The sequence below is a fragment of the Nomascus leucogenys genome, chromosome 14 (genome assembly GCF_006542625.1).
Source record: "Nomascus leucogenys isolate Asia chromosome 14, Asia_NLE_v1, whole genome shotgun sequence".
In the NCBI taxonomy this organism is placed as follows: Eukaryota; Metazoa; Chordata; class Mammalia; order Primates; family Hylobatidae; genus Nomascus; species Nomascus leucogenys.
The window spans coordinates 47806324-47829727 of record NC_044394.1 but is presented as its reverse complement, the minus strand read 5'-3'; the positions used below and the strand labels follow the sequence as shown (position 1 = coordinate 47829727).

The following is a 23404-nucleotide window of genomic DNA, read 5'->3' as shown; positions in this document are numbered from 1 at the left end:
CTAATGCTAAATGTAAATTATTACTTACAACAAAAGAACTTGGATTTTAAATTAACACATGGAAATAAAAATGATTTATTTTGTTCTTTTTGTTTTTTTTGAATAGTTATTTGGGATTTGATCATGCTGCAACATTATTTCACATCCGAGACAGTCCTGCTGATCCTGTGGAAAGGCCAATTTACCTTACTAACACTTTCAGTTTTGCGATCCTCATTCACGATGTGTTGCTACCAGAAGAAGCCAAAACAATGTTTAAAGTATGTCCAGGAGCCCTCATACTTTTAATTTTCCTGGTCTACCAACTAGACGATCCTGACACTTTGTTTTTTTTCTCTTCTGTCATTTCTCAGGTTCACAACTTCAGCAAACCAGTCTTAATTCTTCCTAATGAATCAGGATACATTTTTACCCTGCTTTTTATGCCTTCCACATCATCTATGCACATTGATAACAACATTTTACTTATTACCAATGCTTCTAAATTTCATTTACCCGTGCGGGTATACACAGGCTTTTTAGATGTAAGTATATTATCCACCTTTAACATTTAAACTCCCTGCCCACCTTTAATGTTTTAGATCTTATTAGGCAATCATGTTACATATGGTTTGCCATTATCTGTGCTCTGCAAATTGATCCAATTTTCCTAGTCAGTTTTTAACTTTCCAGGTAACTAGTTTTTACCTTTTCCAGCAGCTCTCTCTTGTGATACAGCTGACTTCTCTAGTTACAGTCTCGACTTAGATCTTTTCCACATTCTGCTTTCTCTTGGATATGCTTTTAAACTATTGTAATAATGGGGAATATAAAAAAGAACTAAATGGAAGAAAAATTATAGGTAGTGAAAGAAGAATACAAGGAAGGTGAAGAGGGAAATACATAGGGAAGAGATGATCAAAACCAAGAAATATCGAGACAAAGAAGAGAACCAGATAGTAAAGAAGAAAATAAGGTGGTAAAGACACAAAGTTGGAAGATTATATATGATGCAGAAGGAAACAATGAAGGTACTCCTGGTACAGAAAATAAGCAGGGGGAAAAATCCAAACAAAGCTATCTTGAGAGTGATCAATGAAAGATGCTTAGATAAGAGATAAAACTGTTAGGAAAGATAAAAAGAAAGCTAGGACATCTAGAAATGTAGCCCTTTAAATAGTTGGCATCGATTAGAATTTTAGACCTGGAGGGACCTTCAGTAATGTCTCGCTCCTGCTTAAGTTATTTTGTTTCAGTGATCATTGGTGACGCTTGCTGAGACCACATGCTTTTTGCCCGATCCCCTAGGGTTCCACTAAACCTCTCTTAGTAGTTAAGCTTCCTTCCTCTTTCATGTGCCCTCAGAGGAGGAATAGCAACTCAGCAGAAGCCATGGCTGTTTTCATTTCTGATTACTCAAAAGACTTTCATCATACAAAGCCCTCAACTATGTTGTATAAATGTGTGGCTTTATGCATATATACATAAAGCATAGGAAAGCATAGGAACTGTAATACTTTTTTTTTTTCTTTTTTTTTTTTTTTTTTAGACAGAGTCTCGCTCTGTTTCCCAGGCTGGAGTGCGGTGGTGCAATCTCGGCTCCTGGGTTCAAGCGATTTCTCCTGCCTCAGCTCAGCCTTCCAAGTAGCTGGGATTATAGGTGCACACCACCATGCCCAGCTAATTTTTGGGGAACTTTAATATATCTTTAATATAGTTACTTTCTCTTCATAATATTACTACATCAATGTGACTTTTTGTTTAATCTGGTTCTTTTATATTTTTCCAGTACTTTGTATTGCCCCCCAAAATAGAGGAACGTTTCATAGATTTTGGAGTACTGAGTGCTACAGAAGCAAGTAATATTTTATTTGCAATTATAAACAGCAATCCAATTGAGGTAAAAACCTGTTTTTATTCTAAATCGCATTTAAGGATTTTATGCTTGTGTTGTGATAATCATTTTCATATCTTTTTTTAAAGTTGGCTATAAAAAGTTGGCATATCATAGGAGACGGTTTATCAATAGAACTTGTAGCTATGGAAAGAGGCAATAGAACTACAATAATTTCAAGCCTGCCAGAGTTTGAAAAATCCTCTTTATCAGACCAATCATCCGTAAGTAAACTTTCTTATTGTCTCCTTAAAGTAAGATGGATGCCTAACTGCAAGTGGAAGATCATTGCTATGTTACATGTATCACTATTATTTTTATGCAGTTCATAATAGTGTTGGTTACTTGCTATTAAGAGGACCTTATAGGTAATGTAATTCAACCCCCTATTTTTATGATGAGGGCACTGAAACCCAAAGGGGTTTAATTCTGCCTTGTCATAAAAAGTTCTGTAACACACAAATTTTTAATTATCTTTTTATAACACAAGTGTCATTACAGGAGAAATTCCCGTGGGTACTAAACTAACCTTGTGTTCATCAAGTTTACTGGGAAAAAGAGATGGCCCCTGAACATTGGTAGAAAATATTTTCAATTATACAATAATATATCTGTTCAGATATTGCCTCAGTATCAGTGAGGCAAACATTGTTTGATCACTGTGAGTCTGCCCACATATATTTACCTGTCTAATAAACATGTTACAGTTGGTTGTAAGAGAGCGCTAAACAAGAGAAAACAAATTTATTAGTTTCAGCACTCACCAGTACTGAAAGGGGAACTTGGAGTTTATACCTACTGGGAAAAGAATTAGAATCACAGTCTGTGAGAAGGAGCATCAGATATCTCATCTGCAGGTTAGAATAGAACTTCTTGGGGCAGTTTTACAAAAGGAAAAGCAAGTGTCCTTATACACAGAGAGTGTTGCACAGAGAGTGTTGACAAACATGTTTCCGTGGAATGCCATAGGTCTGGTGTTTTGTTGTATCTGACCTCAGCTGCCCTGAAGATATGAATATTAACATTACAGAATGACATCCACAGCTTGAAGCAGAGCCAGCTGTGTATACAATTGTGGCTCCAATGTGCCTGAAAGGTTGGGGGAAGGCTATGTCCCTCTGCTCCAGCCCCTTTGGCCATACAAGTCCATGGGTGAAGAGTGAGGAGCCTTATTAGCAAGAGGACTACACCCCTCCCTCTTTCAGGAACCAGCTTTTCCAGCGGCCCTTGGAACAAGTGTAGTAGAGAAGTATCAAGGGATGGACACTATTTTGAGATATTTGTACACAATGATATGGTAATTCAGTGTCATACTGGTATATGTTAGGATTTGGAAGTCATTTTATCACTACACCCTTCATTTCCATTTTAATAGGAAACTTCAACTAACAAGGCTAATGAATGATACCATTTCTACTATCTACAGGTAACATTAGCTTCAGGCTATTTTGCAGTCTTCAGAGTCAAACTTACTGCAAAAAAATTAGAGGGGATTCATGATGGAGCCATCCAGATCACAACAGACTATGAGGTAAGGACTTTATGGGGATTCATGGCAGTGGGGTTTTTCTCAATAAGTCAGTCCTTTCTTGTCTTTATGAAAACAAAGAATTAAGTTTACTCATAAAGTTACAGTTTACCAGTTTCATACCTTAAAAACTGAGCTTTCGAGAATAGTTTTTGGAATATTGGTGTTCATAGACTAATAGTTTTTTTATAAAACCTAACCCTCCTAACCTAAAAAGCAACTTCAGAAAAATGCCTTTAGCACATTTAGAATTGCTTTGTTAGAAACCTGCTTAAACAGATGGTTATATCACTGCACAGACCCCGACTGAGTGTCCTGAGTTAGATATCTCTGATTGTTCCTACAATCATAAATAGCAGTCAGGGTCTAACATTTCTGAAAAGGAAGATAAAATCAGGAGATCATGTCCTAATCTGAGTGCTCACATTTATATTTTCATGAGTCATTCAAAGTCAAAGGACTAAAGGTTACTAAGCTTTTAATTAAAATACTCTGTGTGGAGCTTATTTTGCATTCAGTAAGATTTTGAATGGATGTATTTCTGCCAGACCTAAATGTTTTTAATTTTATATTTAAAAGCTCTTAGGAAAGTCAAGCACTGCTAAATTCAACAACTTGCCACTTTTGCCCTCATAGATGTTTTCAGTATACACAACTCCCACGTGGAAAAAAAAATGTAATTATAAACAGAATTGGCCATTTAATAATAAATGATTTGTTGAGAGTATGTCAGGTGAGGAATTTATGGTTATCACTCATGACAGAAATAAGTACATTTCAGAATTCAGATAAATTTTTGTTAATATGGGTGAAAATAAGAATTAAGAAAAATACCCTAGAGAAGTAGCTTTGAGAGTGACTAACAGTATGGGATGGGATTCTAACTCTAGAATGTTCAGTGCATTTTTAAAAATTAGATTGATGTCTATCTCTATATCAAAAAATAGAGAGCTATATAACTCTAGATATGCTGGATATGCTAGATTTTACATACATTGTTTTAGGAGTACAGTTTGACTTTCTTTTTTCTTTTTTCTTTTTTTTTTTTTTTTTTTTTTTTTTTTTTGAGACAAGAGTCTCACTCTGTCACCCAGGCTGGAGTGCAGTGGCACAATCTTGGCTCACTGCAACCTCTGCCCCCTGGGTTCAAGCAATTCTCTGCCTCAGCCTCCCGAGTAGCTGGGATTACAGGCGCCCACCACCATGCCCAGCTAATTTTTGTATTTTTAGTAGAGACGGGGTTTCACCATCTTGGCCAGGCAGGTCTTGAACTCCTGACCTCGTGATCCACCCGCCTCAGCCTCCTGAAGTGCTGGGATTACAGGTGTGAGCCACCGCACCTGGCTCTTTTTTAAAATAATCTATTTTATAGATTATTTGTATTTTTAAAATTCTGTCTTCATTGCTTCCCCGTTGTTTAGTCTTTTTTACATGTTTTCAGTGAATCACTGAGAAATTTGTGGAAATGTGTTATATTTCATTACATTTTATGGAGTACATTGGACAGATTAAACAGTATCTATAGGTGATTTTAATATCAGTATGGAGCTGGTTATTGTCAATATTAGTCCCAAAATTAGGTTAACCCCAAAATATAATGCAATAGTTATCAAGATCAGGCTAAGTCTTAACTACTTATTTATCGTCATCTTCTTGACTTCACAGATCCTGACAATCCCTGTGAAGGCTGTGATTGCAGTAGGCTCACTGACCTGCTTCCCTAAGCACATGGTTCTTCCACCTTCCTTTCCAGTAAGACCATAATACACACATTTTTCTATTGCTCGTTTTTTGCCTTTGCCTTTAGCTCTGTGTTCCTAGAATCTTACAGTAAAGTCAGTTATTCTTTATTAGTCATTTGTTTTAAAGGCATTATACCAGGTTCTTTAGAAGATATAAAGAGATACAGTCCTTTTCCTCAAAAAGTTTTCTATCTAGAAAGGGAAATGGACCCACAATTCAGAGCTGTAAAGCGGAATGTAGAAGTTGCCCTAAGAGGAGTGAAAATAAAGTGTTGTGAGGGAAATACACATCTTGCTGATGCAGGGGCCGTGGGAGCCAGCCTAGAATTTCTTCCAACAGAGATGGAGAAGGGGTGGCGGAGATGTGAATCCAGGGCCAGGGCGCAAGCTCAGCATGGATGCAGAGGCAGTAAAGTCTGAAGTTGGTTCAGGCAATAGTGAGTTGTCCAGTTTGGCAAGAATGGAGAAAAGTTTTAAGAGAGAAAATGCAATGGTATGTGGGGGTGATATCATGGAAAAAAATGCACTTAAGTTCATGGGAATATGAAGTTTTTGAGTGAAAACTTGACATCATCAGAGCTGAGCTTTAAAGACTGGCTCTCTGCAGAAAGAAATAGAGGACACAGATGAAAGTAACAATAGAGTGCCTGGAGGCCAACCCACAGACTGGCCAGAGTCCATGTGAAAAGTGCCAAGGGGAGGTTTGAGTGTATGGCTGTGGCAGAGGCAGTAAAGTCCCTTCATACCTCCAAGCCTTTGTTGTTTCTCTGCCTCGAATGCCCTTCCTCCTGTTCTCCCTTCAAAGAACTCCTACGTGTCTTTCAAGATTCAATTCCATTGTTATCTCCTGTCTGAAGATTTCTTGACTCCTCTAGACAATACTGGTTGTTTCATGTGTGATCCTAGAATACTTTGAAATTACCCCTCTTGCTGCAAGCCTTATATTGTGCTATAAATATTTCCTTATAAGTTGGCCTCCCCAGTGAGAGTCTGAGATCCTCTAGGAAAGGGATGAGAGATCGTTTCTTCCCCATAGCAGGCACTTAGTACATAATGTATGGATAAAGGAACAAATGATGGAGAGGGAACATAGGCAAGAGACATTGCAGGTGAATCATTTGAACTGTGCTTATGTCCTAAAGAGGTCATACAGACTGAAGCAAGTATAGGGAGGAGGGTGGATAGAGGAGGCAGGAATATGGCTTAGAGTTTGAACCCGGAGAACAAAGACAAAACAAATGGTAAAACCAGGAGAAGACACTGCGTTTTGCAAGAAGATGGTGCCGTCCATTCAGGAATACCAGGGCAAATGTAAAAGTGTCTCACATCCTAGTGGTGGGAGACAGTAGTGGGTTAGGAGAAACAAGACATTGCAAAATCTTAATGCTATATGCAAGTTGAGCATCCCTAACCCAAAAATCTGAAATCCAAAATGTTCCCAAATCTGAAACATGTTGAGACCACAAGTGGAAAATTCTACACCTGACCTCTTGTAACAGGTTCCAGTCAAAACTTTGCTTCATGCACAAAATTATTTTAAATGTTGTATAAAATTACCTTCAGACTATGCGTATAAATGTATATGAAACATAAATGAATTTCATGTTTAGACTTGGGTTCTGTCCCCAAGATATCTCATTATATGTATGTAAATATTCCAAAAAAAAAATCTAAAATACTTCTGGCCCCAAGCATTTTAAATAAGGGATACTCAACCTGTACAGTAAAACCTAAATTCAACATTTATTTAACTCCTTAAAAATACAAACTTTGAATTACTAGTTTCATCACATTTAAGTTTGGGTCTTAATTAAATCCTCATCTTCCTGTCATTCCACTTTGTACTGACTATACTAAACTCTTGACTTCGTTATTTATCCAAAAGAGCCATGTTTCTTCCTTCCATTACCTTCTCAATCAATGATGTCCTTAATCTCTGCGTAAACTCTGGCAGGGAAAAGTTCGGTTCAGAAGACAGCAGATGACACAGTGAAAAGCCCCATGAGTGGAATAAATGAGAAAGCATGTGTATAAAAACAAGATGTTGTTCTGGATCCATTTGTGTTGCTATAAAGGAATACCTGAGGCTGGGTGATTTATTTTTAAAAAAGAGGTGTATTTGGCTCACAGTTCTGGAGGCTGTGCAGGAAGCATGGCCCCAATGTCTGCATTGGTGAGGGCCTCAGGCTGCTTCCACTCATATTGGAAGGCAAAGAGGAGCTGGCATGTGCAAAGATCACATGGCAAGAGAGAAGAGAGGGAGGTGCCAGGCTCTTTTTTAACAACCAGTGATTGTGTGAACTAATGGCATGAGAACTCATTACCACGAGGTCAGAACACACCAAGCCATTCATGAGGGATCCACCTCCGTGACCCAGACACCTTCCACAGGGCCCCACCTCCAACACTGGGGATCACATTTCAGCATGAGATTTGGAGGGGTTGGTTTTGAACTGCTTCAGATTAAGCTTTCAGATGTCTCTAGGAGGCTTACAGGACCAGATACTTGCTTGGAATTCTAAATTACCTCTATATTACCAAATCCTGTCAATCTCTTTATCAGATGGAGAATACTAGAGCTTACTGGAAACAATACCTCAGAATAAACATTTCACGTAACTCATAGCTTAATATTTGAATAGAATTGTGAGAGCAGCGTTTATATCTGTGAGCTCTTTTGATCCCCCACACCCCCAAGAGTCAAGGCACGAGGGAAGTAGTTATTTCGAGTACTCCAAGTGCAGTGACTGCCCGAGGGCTCCTGTCAGCATCGCAGCTGCATACCCGCCCTCTGCTGGCTGTCGGGTGTTTTAGCCTTACTGGGCTGTAAATGAGGAGTGCTGGCCTCAGCGTCACAGTCATTCTGCCCTTTTTCCTGTGCACACTCTTCACTTCTGTATTTTTTATTCCAAATATTTAAAAAGTGAGTTTAATCATTTCAGAGACCTCTTCAAATGAGTAGGAATCTACAAAAAGATAAAATTTTGTATTCAGCCAAAAGAAAGATTGTAATATTCTTCTGGAGGATTACATAAATTATTTAATTTTTTAATTTAAAATTTGGTACCCTGTCACAGACAGAAGCTTGTGACTGGTAAGAGCAATTGCTGGTTATTTAACAATTTTATCTGTGTGCTGGGGTTTTTGTTTGTTTGTTTGTTTGAGATGGAGTCTCACTCTGTCACCCAGGCTGGAGTGCAGTGGTACGATCTCGGCTTACTGCAGCCTCCGCTTCCCGAGTCCAAGTGATTCTCCTGCCTCAGCCTCCCCAGTAGCTGGGACTACAGGTGTGTGCCACTATGCCTGCTAATTTTTTGTGTGTATTTTTAGCAGGGACAGGATTTCACCATGTTGGCCTGGCTGGTCTCGAACTCCTGGCCTCAAGTGATCCACCCACCTTAGCCTCCCAAAGTGCTGGGATTACAGGCATGAGCCACTGTGCCCAGCTTGTGTGCTGTTTTAATAAGATACCTGACAACCCATAATTTCAAAAGATGTCTAATTTCTCTTTGACACAAATGATATATATTTTTCCTAATGAAAAGACTTTCTTTAAAAAAAAAATTGTGATTTTGTCCCCTTTGGCTTTAGATTTTAGAATTCAGTGATTTCAGGGCATTCTTGCCTGGATATAAACAAACCTTGCTTACCAAACTGAAAGTAACCATTCCCTTTATTTAAAGCTATCTCTGTTTGTACCTTTGTTAGAATCTTCAATATCTTAACATGAAAGTGTGAATGTTATGTCAATCAATTGTCACAAGATTGCAAAGATTTGTCCTCCTGATTTTTCTGTAACATGCCATAGCAAGAAAAAGTTTCTTTTTTTGGTGAGGTTTTTTGGCTATTGATTACAATTTAGAGATTATCAACTGATGAACATTCTAAGATGTCTTTTGGGCTTTGGTTTCCTGGAAGTATACTTGTCTACAAACCGTATACAAATGAGTTTGTTTTTTGCTTTCTTCCTTCAGGGGAAAATAGTTCATCAAAGTTTAAATATTATGAATTCCTTCTCACAAAAGGTAAAAATACAGCAAATACGATCTTTGTCAGAAGATGTGCGATTTTACTATAAACGATTACGGGGCAATAAGGAAGACTTGGAGCCAGGAAAAAAATCAAAGGTTTGAAGATGTTATATTTGAGGATTCCCATCGGTTAACATTTTGTTTTATGACCTCCTGTGGATTTGGGATTCATGGTTCTCCTGTGCCTCTTTACAGATTGCAAACATTTATTTTGATCCTGGACTACAGTGTGGGGATCATTGCTATGTTGGCTTGCCTTTTCTATCCAAATGTAAGTGACCTTGCTGTTCTCTCTCATGTCTTCAATTCCCCTAAAATACTCTTTTAGTAGGAGGCTGCCACTTTTAAAGTACATTGCTGTCTTTTGTTACTATAGAAATTATTTGAAGGAAAATTGACAAGTGAGTATAGATGCAGGTTAAGTATGTTTCCTTGTTTTAGCTGAACCCAAAGTGCAGCCTGGTGTAGCCATGCAGGAAGATATGTGGGATGCTGACTGGGATTTGCATCAAAGCCTGTTCAAGGGATGGACAGGAATAAAGGAAAATTCAGGTCATAGGTGAGTGGTTTTATGTTTATTTATTTTAGCCATCTTTACAAGCTTGAAACATAATGCTTTCTAAATTTTATTCTTATGTTAGATTATTTTGCTTTATAGCTGAGAAAGAATGCCTAACTTTCGAAAGTTATTAGTGAGGCATCTTAAATTGCCAGTTTAACTGTATGTTGCTTGGAAATATACACACTGTCATTTTTCTCTTTTCTGTGGTGCTTTAGATATTTCTTACACTCCAAGAAAATATTTGAAGTTGTCTTTATGTAGGATGACGACAGTATTCACCTTAGACTCATCCATTTGCATAGGAAAGAAAATTTTTTACCTACCACTGATGTCTGTTAAAGGCAAGGAAAACATTTTCTAGGTTTACCCCCACCTAGACACTTGGTACAAGACCAGAGTGTCTGTTTGCTTATTGTGAAAAGAATACCTCCTTCCTTTTTTTTTTGAGATGGAGTCTCACTCTATCACCAAGCTGGAGTGCAGTGGCGTGATTCTCCTGCCTCAGCCTCCCGAGTAGCTGGGACCACAGGCGCACGCCACCATGCCTGGCTAATTTTTGTATTTTCAGTAGAGAGAGGGTTTCACCATGTTGGCCAGGATGGTCTCCATCTCTTGACCTCATGATCCACCCACCTCAGCCTCCCACTGTGCCCGGCCCACCCCCTTCCTTTCTAAGTGCTGAGCTGTTCGGGAGCACACAGGGCTCCGTTCAGACAGCCTCCACAGTGTTTCTTTGGCAGGTAGGAAGTGTGTATCTAATGACAAATCAATACCGCACCCAGAATCAAAAACAAAAAATGTATTGATTTGGTGGTAATAGAAATTTGATCTTTTTCATGTACTTCAGAAAAGAATTTGACTAGAATAATGATAGTATGGCAGCTGATGGAAACTGCTCTTCTCAAGCTGCTAATTTGAAATATGTTTGTTAGTATCAGGATATTCCCATTTAAGAGTACTGTAAATTCTCAAACCATTAATAATTGGAGGGTTTGTTTATCTGAACTCTCTGTTATGAAAAGTTTTCTCAAGGCAAAAGAAAGTCGAATGTTTACTTTAAAAAATGGTTAAAATGAATACAAAAGAGACTTCCTCTAATGGACTTGCTAAGAGAACACTAATTAAAACTCTCCTTTGTACCTTGTATTTCCACAGTGGACATTATAAAGGACAAGCAAGCCCCAAATGTTAATGTCCAATTATGAACAAATAACTTACAGTGCTGTCCTAGGCTCAGCTGCTAAGGAACCTCTTCACCTCCTACCCACAAAAAGCCTGCCCTCCTCTCTGTGTCCCCAGCACCCCATTGCTAAGACCCGGGCTCCCTGTCTATCCTGAGTGCACAGTGGATGTGATATTCTCCCTGATCCTCCCTTTGTGTTACTTTGTTATGTGTGTGTTACAGAGGATTTCTGCTACTAGTCTTATAAACTTGTATTCTTACCAGTATTAGAGTATCATAACACTACAGCAATAGAGTTAGGGGTTAAAATATGCTTCAGCGTTTAGTCCCAGGAATCTTGGCTCCATTTATAATATTGTGTCTTCGGGAATGTGTTCTGAGTTCTAAGCAACTGGCTTATACACACTTACAAGTAGGGAGATATTCAGATGAAGTCTTGAATATTGCTGAAAACTTTACATGTGTCTGCACAAAACCCTCATAGGTTTTACCTCTGTTGTCAACTGATGTCTTCATTGAATGTGAGGACTCTGTTTTGTTTTTATATCAAGGGGGAAAAAAGCCATATGCCAAGCAATGCACTGCCTTCTCATTAGTTCTACTGAAAATGTTTTTAGCACCCTGCTTGTAGATGTCTAGACCTTTCCTCTAGGCACGTAAGATCCTTTAGGATCTGCGTAACATCATGTGTTATCTGTATATACCTGCCTTTTCTAAATAGGTTATCTACTGTAGGCCAGCTTTTCTTACTGAATTTATACTTGGAAAGGTATTTCTAAACTTACACAGGATTACATTAATGCCATTGGTATTATTCCTAAGATTTATCATCCTTTCCATATTCAGTACAGAAACAGAGGATCTGTGACAGGTATTTTGGCAACTCTTTGCACCAATATAGAGACATCATATAGCATTACAAGCATAGTAAAATATTAGAATGAATAAATGTGTTTTTTCAGGGCCAGCAAAAAGTTTCTCAAGTACATAAGCCTAATCGAATTTCTTATGTTCAGAAGACTCAAATATTTCATTTTGATACAGTGACTTACAAATTGTTTTTCTAGATTGAGTGCTATATTTGAAGTAAATACGGACCTTCAAAAAAATATAATATCAAAAATCACTGCCGAGCTCTCCTGGCCTTCCATACTTAGCTCACCCCGGCACTTGAAATTTCCACTTACGAATACAAACTGCTCCTCAGTAAGTATTCAAAGTGACACTGGTTTTTGGAAATACATACTAGGGTTATAAAGTATTTACTCTTAGCTTTAACTATAGAAATCTTTCATTTAATGTTTCATTATTTTGTTTAAGGAAGAAGAGATTACTTTAGAAAATCCTGCAGATGTTCCTGTCTATGTTCAGTTTATTCCTCTGGCTTTATATTCCAACCCTTCCGTGTTTGTAGATAAGTTAGTATCAAGGTAAGTATTGCTTTGGATCATCACAGCGTTTCTATGTAGTATTGAATCAGTATTTTATTCACTTAAAAGCCTTATTGCAGCTCATACAGATTAATAGATTTGACTTAGAGAAGTTCTGAATCTATAAGGTTGAGAGAAGGCTTTAGGGAAGTTTAGGTTGATACTGTGTGAAGCATCCAGAAAAACTTTCAACGTAAGGCAAGAAAAAGTAATATGGAACTCCCTTCTAAAAATGTGTAAAGAGAAAGCAGATGAAACCTTTCAAATATTCTAGTTTTGAAAAGTGAACAAAATATTAATTACAAGTTGTGGCCTTTAATTTTCTTAAGGCTATAAATCTGGTCATATTGATCTCAAAACCTGACAGACAATAATTTGACAATAAAGCACATACCTGATAATCACTCCATAACCCGCTCAACTGTGGTGTTGCTTATGAATAAATATGTGTACATTTTTTGTTTTAGGTTTAACTTGAGTAAGGTGGCAAAGATAGATTTGAGAACACTAGAATTTCAAGTCTTCAGAAACAGCGTAAGTATTCAAACTTCATAATATTCCAAAGAAATTATTCTATAATATGATCAATATAAATATGAAAGAAAATTATTGGCTACTCTTAAATTTGGCTGAAGGGTTAGTTACTGAAGAAGTCAGAGCAGTCCAGTAATTATTTCAGAGGCAAATAAATCATGAAGAGTAGGTGGGATTTAGATCAAGGTGAGGCACGTTGAGTAGAAGGTTCATACTTATGGGCATTAAACATTAAGCCCATGAAGGTTTGTAATAATAATTACAGAAATTCTGAGAATATATAGGTGAGGTAAATATTAATACATTATTGATTTTTATTAAGCATCAAAATATTGAGCTCAGTCATTTACATTTTCTTTCTGGATACTTTGTAATTAAATTGTAAGCCATCTATGATTGCTAAACCTATGACTGGCTGTGTTTGTATTTAGCATGGTAATATGCATGATTTTCACTCAATGGATAATCTTTTATTTATAAACATATACATAAACTGGTTGGTTCTAGGAACCACACTATTTTCTATCATTCAGGCCAGGCTGAGCAACCACTAACCACACGTTATTAAATAAGACCTAATGTAAGGGTGTATGTTAGGAACTTAACACTTGGAGCTAAGGCTCCCTGCAAACTGGTCCAAGCCTTTTGGCCACCATGCCCTTGTTTCTGCCCAGGGCCAAATTCAAATCTGGTTCTCTGATTCCAGAAGCCTTGCCCTTACCATTGTATCATGTGGTTATTGCTGATCAGGAATTGCTATGAGCCTTTTCAAACCAGATCCCTTGTAGTTCTTGAAATACTGTATTCTTTCCCATAGCTCCATGTTTTAATCTGTAAGGCATATATTAGCCCAATCCTTTAATTAGAGTAGTTTTTATAACTCTAAGGCGAGCTTACATAAGAAAGTAATATTCAAAGTTGTATTTTTTTCTGTCGAATAATGGCTGAGACACTACACTAAAGTTTAGACAGTCTTGTATTCCAGCCTCATGCCCCGCTCTGGGAATCTTTTTGTGCTTTGCTTTTCCCATCTGTAAAATGCCAAAGTAACAAATGTTACTGGAAGTTATCTAGAAGGCTCAGTAACTGGAACTTTCTTTCATTCTGCTTTTCTTTTTCTTTTTTTTTTTTTCCGAGACAGTCTGGCTCTGTCACCCAGGCTGGAGTACAATAGTGTAATCTCAGCTCATTGCAACCTGTGCTCCCCGGGTTCGTGCAATTCTCCTGCCTCAGCCTCCCGAGTAGCGGGATTACAGGCATGCGCCACCACACCTGGCTAATTTTTTTTTTTTTTTGTATTTTCAGTAGAGCCGGGGTTTCACCATGTTGGCCAGGCTGATTTCAAACTCCTGACCTCAGGTGATCCGCCCACCTTGGCCTCCCAAAGTACTGGGATTACAGGCGTGAGCCACGGTGCCCAGCCCACTCTGCTTTTATAATAGGGAGAAATTTCACATAAGTATTAAGTGAGCTAATATTTAACTTTCTTATTTTACTAACTACAAGCCATATTTACAAGATGTAGAACACTGAACTAAGCACTGTGAGAGATAGAAAAATAAATAAGAGTACGCTAGACGTCAGAAATGTATTCTAAGTAAGAAATTCAGGATGAGGTCCTAGGGTGAGCTTAGAGTAAATTCTATCTCAGGCATCTCTACAGTGCTATAGAATGTGGTTCTCAAAATACTTGGTCTCAGGACTCCCTTGCAGTCTTAAAATTATTAAGGACCCCAGAGAGGTTTCTTGTTTATATGGTTTACATCCATCAGTGTTTTGCCATATTAGAAACTGAAACTGAGGCCGGGTGCGGGAGATCTTTAAAACAGTGATTTAATTTGTTTAAAATAATAATAAACCTATTCCATTCAACATAGGTAACATCAAAAATGAAAACTACCTGTATTTTAAAAAATCATTTAGCAAGGAGAATGGATTGTTTTAAATTTTTACAACTCTCTTTAATGGCTGGCTCCCTGACTTAATAGACAGGTAGATTCTCATATCTGCCTCTACATTCAGTCTCTCTTGATATATTGTTTTGATGGAAGTATGTAATGAAAATCTAACCTGCTACAGACATGTAATTACAAAAAGAAGGAGTATTTTAGTTGCCTTTTTATTTATAACACTGTACATCAGTCATTTGGAAAATACTGGTTCATGGAGACATGCAGACCTTACAAATGTTGCCACAGTTCACTATGCACTATCCAAAAATGAATCATACTCGCTAATCTAACCACCAGGCTCATCAGGAAACTCTTGAAGTATTGGGAAGCTGTCAAGCTCACAACGGTGAATACAAATTATCCAAAATCCTAAATTTTGCTCAAAAGCTTGAATTTTATTGGAAACAAATACTTCAGTAGGCTCACTTATTTCTGTGAAAATACCTGCCAGATACCCAAGTCTGAATAACCATAGACTGTCAGTCATTCTTTCAGACATAAATGGTGTTCCATGAGAAAAGCAGCTAGTTCAGCTTCCATCTCAAACAGCTTTTCAAAACAACATCGTAGCTGTAGAAATACTTTTTACATACTTCCCATTGTATCCCACAGAATATTAAAGACATGCTCCAGGGTTGAAGTTTTTACAGCATCATCGAAGACTTTTTTTTTTTTTTTAACTACAAATGCATGACACTGAAAAACACAATGGCTAATAGGGAAGTTTGATACCACTGCCTTGATGCATGTTAAGGGGTCAGCAGTTTTACCCTCCATAGCTTTTGCTGACCATCAGTGCAGATGCCAACATAGTGAAAAAGACAACGTCTATCAGTATTATTATGAAAATAGTTTTGACATTGTGGTGGATACTCTGACAGGATCCCTGAGATCCCCAGGGGTCCAAGGGTCACTCTTGGAGAACCACCACTATAAAATTATTAAGGTCCTGAATGGTATACGGGAGGCATCACAACATCCTAAAGTTTTCCCCAAACCATGAGAGTTTAAATTAGCTAGTGCTTGCTGGGAATATATGCATAGTACATCATTGTGTCCATCAGTTACTCAGAGTAGTTTATTTAAAAGGGATCTTACTCACCAACCATCCTGAAGCAGTTGGAATATTCTCCTGTCTTAGTGGACTTTGACAGAAAGGGAAAAAAATAGCAGTTAACACTTGAACAACACAGGCTTCGACTGTGCTGGTTCACGCATACATTTTTTTCAATCAAGCGTAGATGGAAAATACAGTTTTCAAGATGCAAAACTGCATATATGGAGAGCCCTACTTTTTGTATAGGCACATTCCACAGTGGCCAACTGCTACTTGAAAATGCGCAGATTTGGTTATGCCAGGGATCCTGGAACCAATCTCTGGCATGTACAGAGACATCCGTATTTACCTCAGAAGCAAGAATTAAAAGTAATGTGCTTCATAAAGTCTGTTGACTATAAGCTAATGTTTGTGGAATCATGCTGAAGCAAGTAGCTAGATCTGTATGTGTGAAACACACACCGATCTATGCCAGGGGGAGTAGAAAACAATACAAAATTCACCCTCCTTCCATGTTAGTGGAAGCCATAAAGAACTGGTGGATGTTTATAGCCAAGCGTTGACAACCCTTCCCTCAAAAAAGTTTACACTTAATGTTGCTTAAAAACCAGAACAGTATATCCTTATATGTGACCTGTGACTGTTTTTGTAAATAAAAAAAGCAAATGTTTTTCAACCTTAACTATAACTGGCTGTCAAAAAGTCATATTTTGAATATTAAACTAAGCTATGCTTTAAACTTTAAATCATTGGGTGTTTATGAAACAGTAATCGTGTGTAACCTTCAAAATAAGATTCAAGGAGAAATTTATAGGAATTGAAAATCTTTTTATATTTAAACGTATGGTGCAGCCTGAAGACCCTTCAGCTGGTCCCCTTCAGAGGGGAGGAGTGGCGTGGCAGTGGCAGGCAGTGGCAGGAGGCCTGAGGTGTTGGCCTTGGTCTCCTTTAGAGGGGAGCAGTGGCGGGAAGCATCAGGAGGCCTGGGGTGCTGGCATTGGTTCCACAAGTGTTTGCTTTGTAGTAATGTGTCTAGCTGATCATCTTAGGTTTGTGTCCTTTTCTGTGTGTGTAATATTTCAACTTTTTAGGTTAAAAACAAAAAAGATATGTATCCAAAAACAAATGCCTTGTGCAAACATTGAGGACTTTGTTTGGTGACCTGGGGAACAAAGCCCCTTTTTGGACTTAATGTAGAATATGAATCTCATTGTTGGTTACTCTGTGCTGCTTTCCAGCTAAGCCATATCTAAACATGACAGATAAAATTGTTTACGCATTTGGGCCGGGCGCGGTGGCTCACGCTTGTAATCCCAGCACTTTGGGAGGCCAAGGCGGGCGGATCACGAGGTCAGGAGATCGAGACTATGGTGAAACCCCGTCTCTACTAAAAATACAAAAAATTAGCCGGGCGTGGTGGCAAGCGCCTGTAGTCCCAGCTACTTGGAGAGGCTGAGGCAGGAGAATGGCGTGAACCCGGGAGGCGGAGCTTGCAGTGAGCCGAGATCGTGCCACTGCACTCCAGCCTGGGTGACAGAGTGAGACTCCGTCTCAAAAAAAAAAAAAAAAAAATTGTTTACACATTTAATCAGTTTGAGAAACTATACTGGGCTCTAGATGGGGTGTAAAGGAAGAAACATTCTTCCAGAGAATATATTCATGACTCCTCTTTGTTTACCCAATGATTCAAGGCGCATCCACTGCAGAGTTCAACAGGATTTATGGAGGGCCTCTCTCGACATTTAATTTTAAACCTAATTTTAAAACCTGGAGAAAAGAAATCTGTCAAAGTAAAGTTTACTCCAGTTCACAACAGAACTGTTTCTTCACTTATCATAGTCAGGTAGGTTCTGTGATATAGGTGTGGGTTCATTTTTACTACTTACTTAGAAGTCTTCACTTGTTTTAAGATGAATTTGCATGTCTAACTTATGAAATAGTTTGAATTTACTTTGTCCAAAACATGCACACACACTCCATGCCTAATGAAACATGCCTTTGTTATCAAATGCATAGTTGAAAAACATGAATAGTGTCTTACTGTAATGTGTCTCTCTTAAAAATAAAAACTTGCTCTTCTCTGTGTATTTTTGAACTCTTAAAGTATAAATTCTCACCATTAAATTTAATTTCTATGTGGTGCTCTGTAAAATAACAGTAGAAATTGCAAATTAAAAGATTGTGCAGATTTAATGAGAGAAAAATCTGTAATTCTCATTCTTGCATAGAAATAACCTGACCGTGATGGATGCTGTGATGGTCCAAGGACAAGGAACAACTGAGAACTTGAGGGTGGCAGGCAAGCTTCCAGGTCCAGGAAGCTCCTTACGCTTTAAAATCACGGAAGCCTTGTTAAAAGATTGTACAGATAGTAAGTCTTCCTAATAGTTCCAAGGACACTAATTTCAGCATTTGCTTTCAACAGTAAATAATTTCAAAAACAACATTATTTCTGTATGTGCACACGTGTATAATAGTTATGAATGCTTAACTGCTTAAGGAAATTCCATGTTGTGTTTAGAGTTGTTTGATTTGGATCTTAAAAGATTTAAAGTGTTTGCACTCATTGCATACCTTAGCTGATTTACTCTCAGTATGAAACATATAGTAAACTTTTGCCATCTAAAATGATGTATCAAAGTAGATTACCTCATGATGAAATCTGAGGAACAGCTGATCTCTCTGACGTGCAGGGATGGTTTATAACCTGGGACATATAGTAATTCATGAATAATGTATTTATCATTTGGACTGGGAGCACATGATGGCAAGATTTAGTCTTATTCCTGATTTTTTATCCTTTAGGTTTAAAACTAAGAGAACCAAATTTCACATTGAAAAGAACATTTAAGGTAGAGAATACAGGACAACTTCAAATTCACATAGAAACCATTGAAATCAGTGGATACTCATGTGAAGGATATGGCTTTAAAGTTGTTAATTGTCAAGAGTTTGCTCTAAGTGCCAATGCTTCTAGAGATATAATCATATTGTAAGTATTTTATTTTAAGGTATAATGAATCACTAACTTTCTATAGAGTTGCTCAAACTCTATGCAAAGATATGTTTTCATATTTACCAAAAGTCTTTATCCACAAATGCATTCATTTGATTTTTTTTTTTCACTTAATCTTTGGCTAAGGCATTTCTTCATATCTTAGTTTTCAAAGTTGTAAATTTTTTTTCACTTAATCTTTGGTTAAGGCATTTCTTTATATCTCAGTTTTCAAAAGTTGTAAAACTTTATCTCCGAGGTGGATCAGATAATCTTAGATATCAATTTCAAAATTATTTTCAGGGTTATGTTAAAGCAAAAGATGTTGGTATAAATTCACAGTCCCTCAGCAACAGAGATTTGTTTCATACACGTACAGTTTTTTCACGTTTTGCAGTATAAGGATATGTAATATTTTGGTCAGAAGACAGTTTTAATGCCTATCTCAGTAATAGCTGCAGCATATTTTAACAATTGATAACTTGTTTTGTTATAAAGTTTATGCAATAAAATGCAACTTCTGTCCCTTAATTGAATATTTAATTCTGTGATCTTTAATGGATATTTACTTAATAAGTAGCTACATTATTGCATATAAGGCATAATATTTGACACCTAAAGATGCAATGAGGAATAAGACACCTTTCCTCAAGGTGCATACAATTAGCCAAAAACAAAAATAGAATAATTGCAGCAGTAATCCGTACTGCAGGAGATGATGGAAAAATCACTAGGCCCCAGTCAGTTGGTTTGTTTTTTTAAAAAAGACATTATTGGGACTGTAGCCTGGGAAAAGAGCATGGATTTAGATAAGAAAGAAGGAGAGAAGGACATGAAGCTCAGGACCATTTTCTGAATTAATAATTATGGGAAACTGATTATTGTTATTTTTTAGTGTAATTTCTCTACTTATTCACAGAATACAGTTGTTCCTGTTATTGACCATGGGACAATACTTTTTTCGTCTTAAAATATGGAAGTTGAGTAAAAGTATCAAACTCAAATTCTGTGTTATATTTCAAAGGCTTACGGGACTGGTATTATATGCAGACTGCTTGTGAGATATTTTTAAAACTTAGCCTTACTACCATCATTCTGTTTTAGGTTTACTCCTGATTTTACAGCTTCTAGAGTTATTCGGGAACTGAAGTTTATAACAACCAGTGGCTCTGAGTTTGTGTTTATATTGAATGCATCGCTTCCTTACCATATGTTAGCAACCTGTGCAGAAGCCCTACCCAGACCCAACTGGGAACTGGCTCTGTATATCATCATCTCAGGAATAATGAGGTACTGTGTCTTGTTTCAAGGTTCATATTTATTCAACATTTAACACTGTTGATCGAGTGCCCGCTTTGTGCCAGCCACTGTTCTGAGTGCTAGGATATACCAGCAAACAAGGCAGAACTCTGCCTTTATCAATCTCACAGACTGGTGGGAACAGTTAAAACTGAGCCCTTCTTGGGTGGCATATATAATGAACAGTGTTCTTTACCTCTGAAATTTGTTATACAAATTAAGTATATTTTAACGTATTTTTAAAATGCTCAGATAAAGTTACTTGGGCATGTATATAATATACTTAACACAATAGTACCTAGGCCACATGAAACTGATTAGAAATATTTTTTAAATTCTCAGTGTCTTCATCTGTTCTCAGTATATTACTTTGTGTTTCAAGAGTCAGATAAATTTACCTCTAAACTAATTTACATATTTATATCACACATCCTTTAGAGGAAACGGGTTGGAGGGTTGAAACTAAAATTCTTCTTAGTAAAAGAAAAATCAGATTCCAGGCATTTCTTCTAATACACATAATTATTGCCTCCATATAAAACCTCCATGTAAGATGGCATTCTATAAAAATTGATGAGCAGGCCGGGCACGGTGGCTCACACCTGTATTCCCAGCATTTTGGGAGGCTGAGGTGGGCAGATCACCTGAGGTCAGGAATTCAAGACCAGCCTGGCCAACATGGTGAAACTAAAAATACAAATACGTCTCTACTAAAAATACAAAAAATTAGCCAGATGTGGTGATGCATCCTTATAATCCCAGCTACTGGGGAGGCTGAGGCAGGAGAATCACTTAAATCCGGGAGGCTGAGGTTGCAGTGAGCTAAGATTGCCCCATTGCACTCCAGCCTGGGCAATAAGAGTGAAACTTTGTTTCAGAAAAAAAAAAAGAGAAAAACTGATGTGCAAATTTTATCCGTAAAACTGTGGGGGTTTTTTTTGTTTTTTTTTTTTTTGAGACAGAGTCTCGCTCTGTTGCCCAGGCTAGAGTGCAGTGGCGCTATCTCGGCTCACTGCAAGCTCCGCCTCCCGGGTTCACACCATTCTCCTGCCTCAGCCTCCCGAGTAGCTGGGACTACAGGTGCCCACCACAATGCCCGGCTAATTTTTTGTATTTTTAGTAGAGACAGGGTTTCACCATGTTAGCCAGGATGGTCTCGATCTCCTGACCTCGTGATCCACCTGCCTTGGCCTCCCAAAGTGCTGGAATTATAGGCGTGAGCCACCGCGCCCGGCCAAAACTGTGGGTTTTGTCTGTTAAAAGTTGTCACAGACAACTTGGTTTTCTATTACATCTTATTGTACTTTACCAAGAAACTCTGCCTTTAACATCGAATTTTGTTGCTTGTTCACTAACAAATGAATCCTGATTTTCCAATTTTTTTACCCCTGCAGTGCCCTGTTTCTTTTGGTCATTGGAACAGCCTATTTGGAAGCTCAAGGAATATGGGAGCCATTTCGAAGGCGGCTATCCTTTGAGGCCTCGAACCCGCCCTTCGATGTGGGGAGGCCATTTGATCTCAGGAGAATCGTTGGTATTTCATCTGAAGGAAAGTATGTTCACATGCTGGCAATAAATTCCCTAGTGTACATAGATTTGGCTGATAAAATTACAAGAAAAAATAAGTTTCTTTTCATCTTTGCTCAGGAGAAAAAAAATCTTAATTCTGATTACTTAATAACACCCTGTATGGAACTCCGAGTGACTTAGAGCTCATACTGGATACTGTGTTTTTATTATATTGGTAAGGATTAAAATACTTTTAGTTAGATCACTGAAGGTAAATTATAAAAGTTCAGATAGAACAGATCTTAGAGAGTTGTAGAAATTTCCCTATTTCTTGCTATTTTTTCCCTAGTGTAGTTTGTATTTATGGTGGCTGTACTGATGAAATAAGTTTTTTTTAAATATTAGATTTTGTAGGTTGCTATTTACTGATCTGCAGTTGGTCCCTTTTTCAGCTTGAACACACTCAGCTGTGACCCCGGTCACAGTAGGGGGTTCTGTGGAGCAGGCGGTTCATCATCCCGACCCAGTGCCGGGAGTCATAAGCAGTGTGGCCCATCGGTCCACCCACACAGCAGTCACAACAATAGAAACTCAGCTGACGTGGAAAACGTCAGAGCCAAAAACAGTTCAAGTACCTCTAGTAGGACTTCTGCTCAAGCAGCTTCTTCACAGTCTGCTAACAAAACAAGCCCCCTTGTCTTAGATTCGAACACAGTGACTCAAGGTCATACAGCAGGCAGAAAGTCCAAAGGGGCAAAGCAGAGCCAGCATGGCAGCCAGCACCATGCCCACAGCCCGCTGGAGCAGCACCCTCAGCCTCCTCCGCCACCGCCAGTGCCTCAGCCCCAGGAGCCGCAGCCCGAAAGGCTGTCTCCCGCCCCCTTCGCACAGCCTTCCCACCCAGAACGTGCCAGCAGCACGAGGCACAGTTCCGAGGACTCGGACATCACCAGTCTCATAGAAGCCATGGACAAAGACTTTGAACACCATGACTCCCCAGCCCTAGAAGTGTTTACAGAGCAGCCTCCATCGCCATTGCCAAAAAACAAAGGTAATCATCTCCTCCCACTGACAGAGATCCGTGATGTGTGAGGGAAAAGCTAGTGCATGCTGAGGAAGCTATTAAGATTATAGTTGTGGTAAACAACTAATTTAGTAGGTTCCTTTGGCTCAGATTTATCTCCAGTGTTGGACTTCAACTTTTCCATCAAAAAGGCAATTAGAGGTATCTGTCATGAAAGATATATTTGTATTTCTTAGATTGTTTACCAAAATCAGAAATTCTGTGGACATCTGTTTTTCTTTTCAGCTGCCTGGGATTGTGTTATTGTGATAGATTTAGCTTTTTTTTTTTCATTGTTAAAATAATTTTGAGCACAGGAGTAAAATGGAGATCGTCTGCCTTTTAACTCCAAATTAGGATTTCTCTACTTTAGAGCAGGGGTTGGCAGACTACAGTTAGTGGGCCAAATCACCACCTGGTTTTATAAATAAAGTTTTATTGGAATAGAACCATGCTCATTTGTTGGTATATCCTCAGCTTTCATGCTTCTATGGCAGAGTTAAGTAATTGTGACCAAAACAATATGGCCCACAAAGCTGAAAATATTTGCTATCTGGCCCTTTACAAAAAAAGCCAACCCTGCTTTAGAGTTCTGCTTACTGTATTAGTTACCTATTTCTGAATAACAGATGACCCCAAAACCCAG

The 23404-nt window shown here is 38.2% G+C and overlaps 1 protein-coding gene across 3 annotated transcripts in view; it reads left to right on the top strand.

Annotated features, from left to right (window-relative positions):
• The window catches only part of TMEM131 (transmembrane protein 131), a 249944-nt gene that overhangs the window by 190721 nt on the left and 35819 nt on the right, over positions 1–23404 (top strand). For 2 of the 3 annotated variants that reach the window (XM_030827214.1, XM_030827213.1), the window contains exons 14-31: positions 107–260; positions 354–524; positions 1769–1879; positions 1963–2097; positions 3300–3404; positions 5067–5153; positions 9118–9270; positions 9370–9445; positions 9616–9733; positions 11987–12125; positions 12240–12349; positions 12817–12883; positions 17584–17735; positions 18121–18263; positions 18698–18884; positions 19992–20177; positions 21581–21739; positions 22148–22746. In XM_030827214.1, coding sequence (XP_030683074.1) covers positions 107–260; positions 354–524; positions 1769–1879; positions 1963–2097; positions 3300–3404; positions 5067–5153; positions 9118–9270; positions 9370–9445; positions 9616–9733; positions 11987–12125; positions 12240–12349; positions 12817–12883; positions 17584–17735; positions 18121–18263; positions 18698–18884; positions 19992–20177; positions 21581–21739; positions 22148–22746 — 2852 coding nt within the window. The remainder of the gene's footprint in view (positions 1–106; positions 261–353; positions 525–1768; positions 1880–1962; positions 2098–3299; positions 3405–5066; positions 5154–9117; positions 9271–9369; positions 9446–9615; positions 9734–11986; positions 12126–12239; positions 12350–12816; positions 12884–17583; positions 17736–18120; positions 18264–18697; positions 18885–19991; positions 20178–21580; positions 21740–22147; positions 22747–23404) is intronic. The other variant, XM_030827215.1, reaches the window with a different exon arrangement.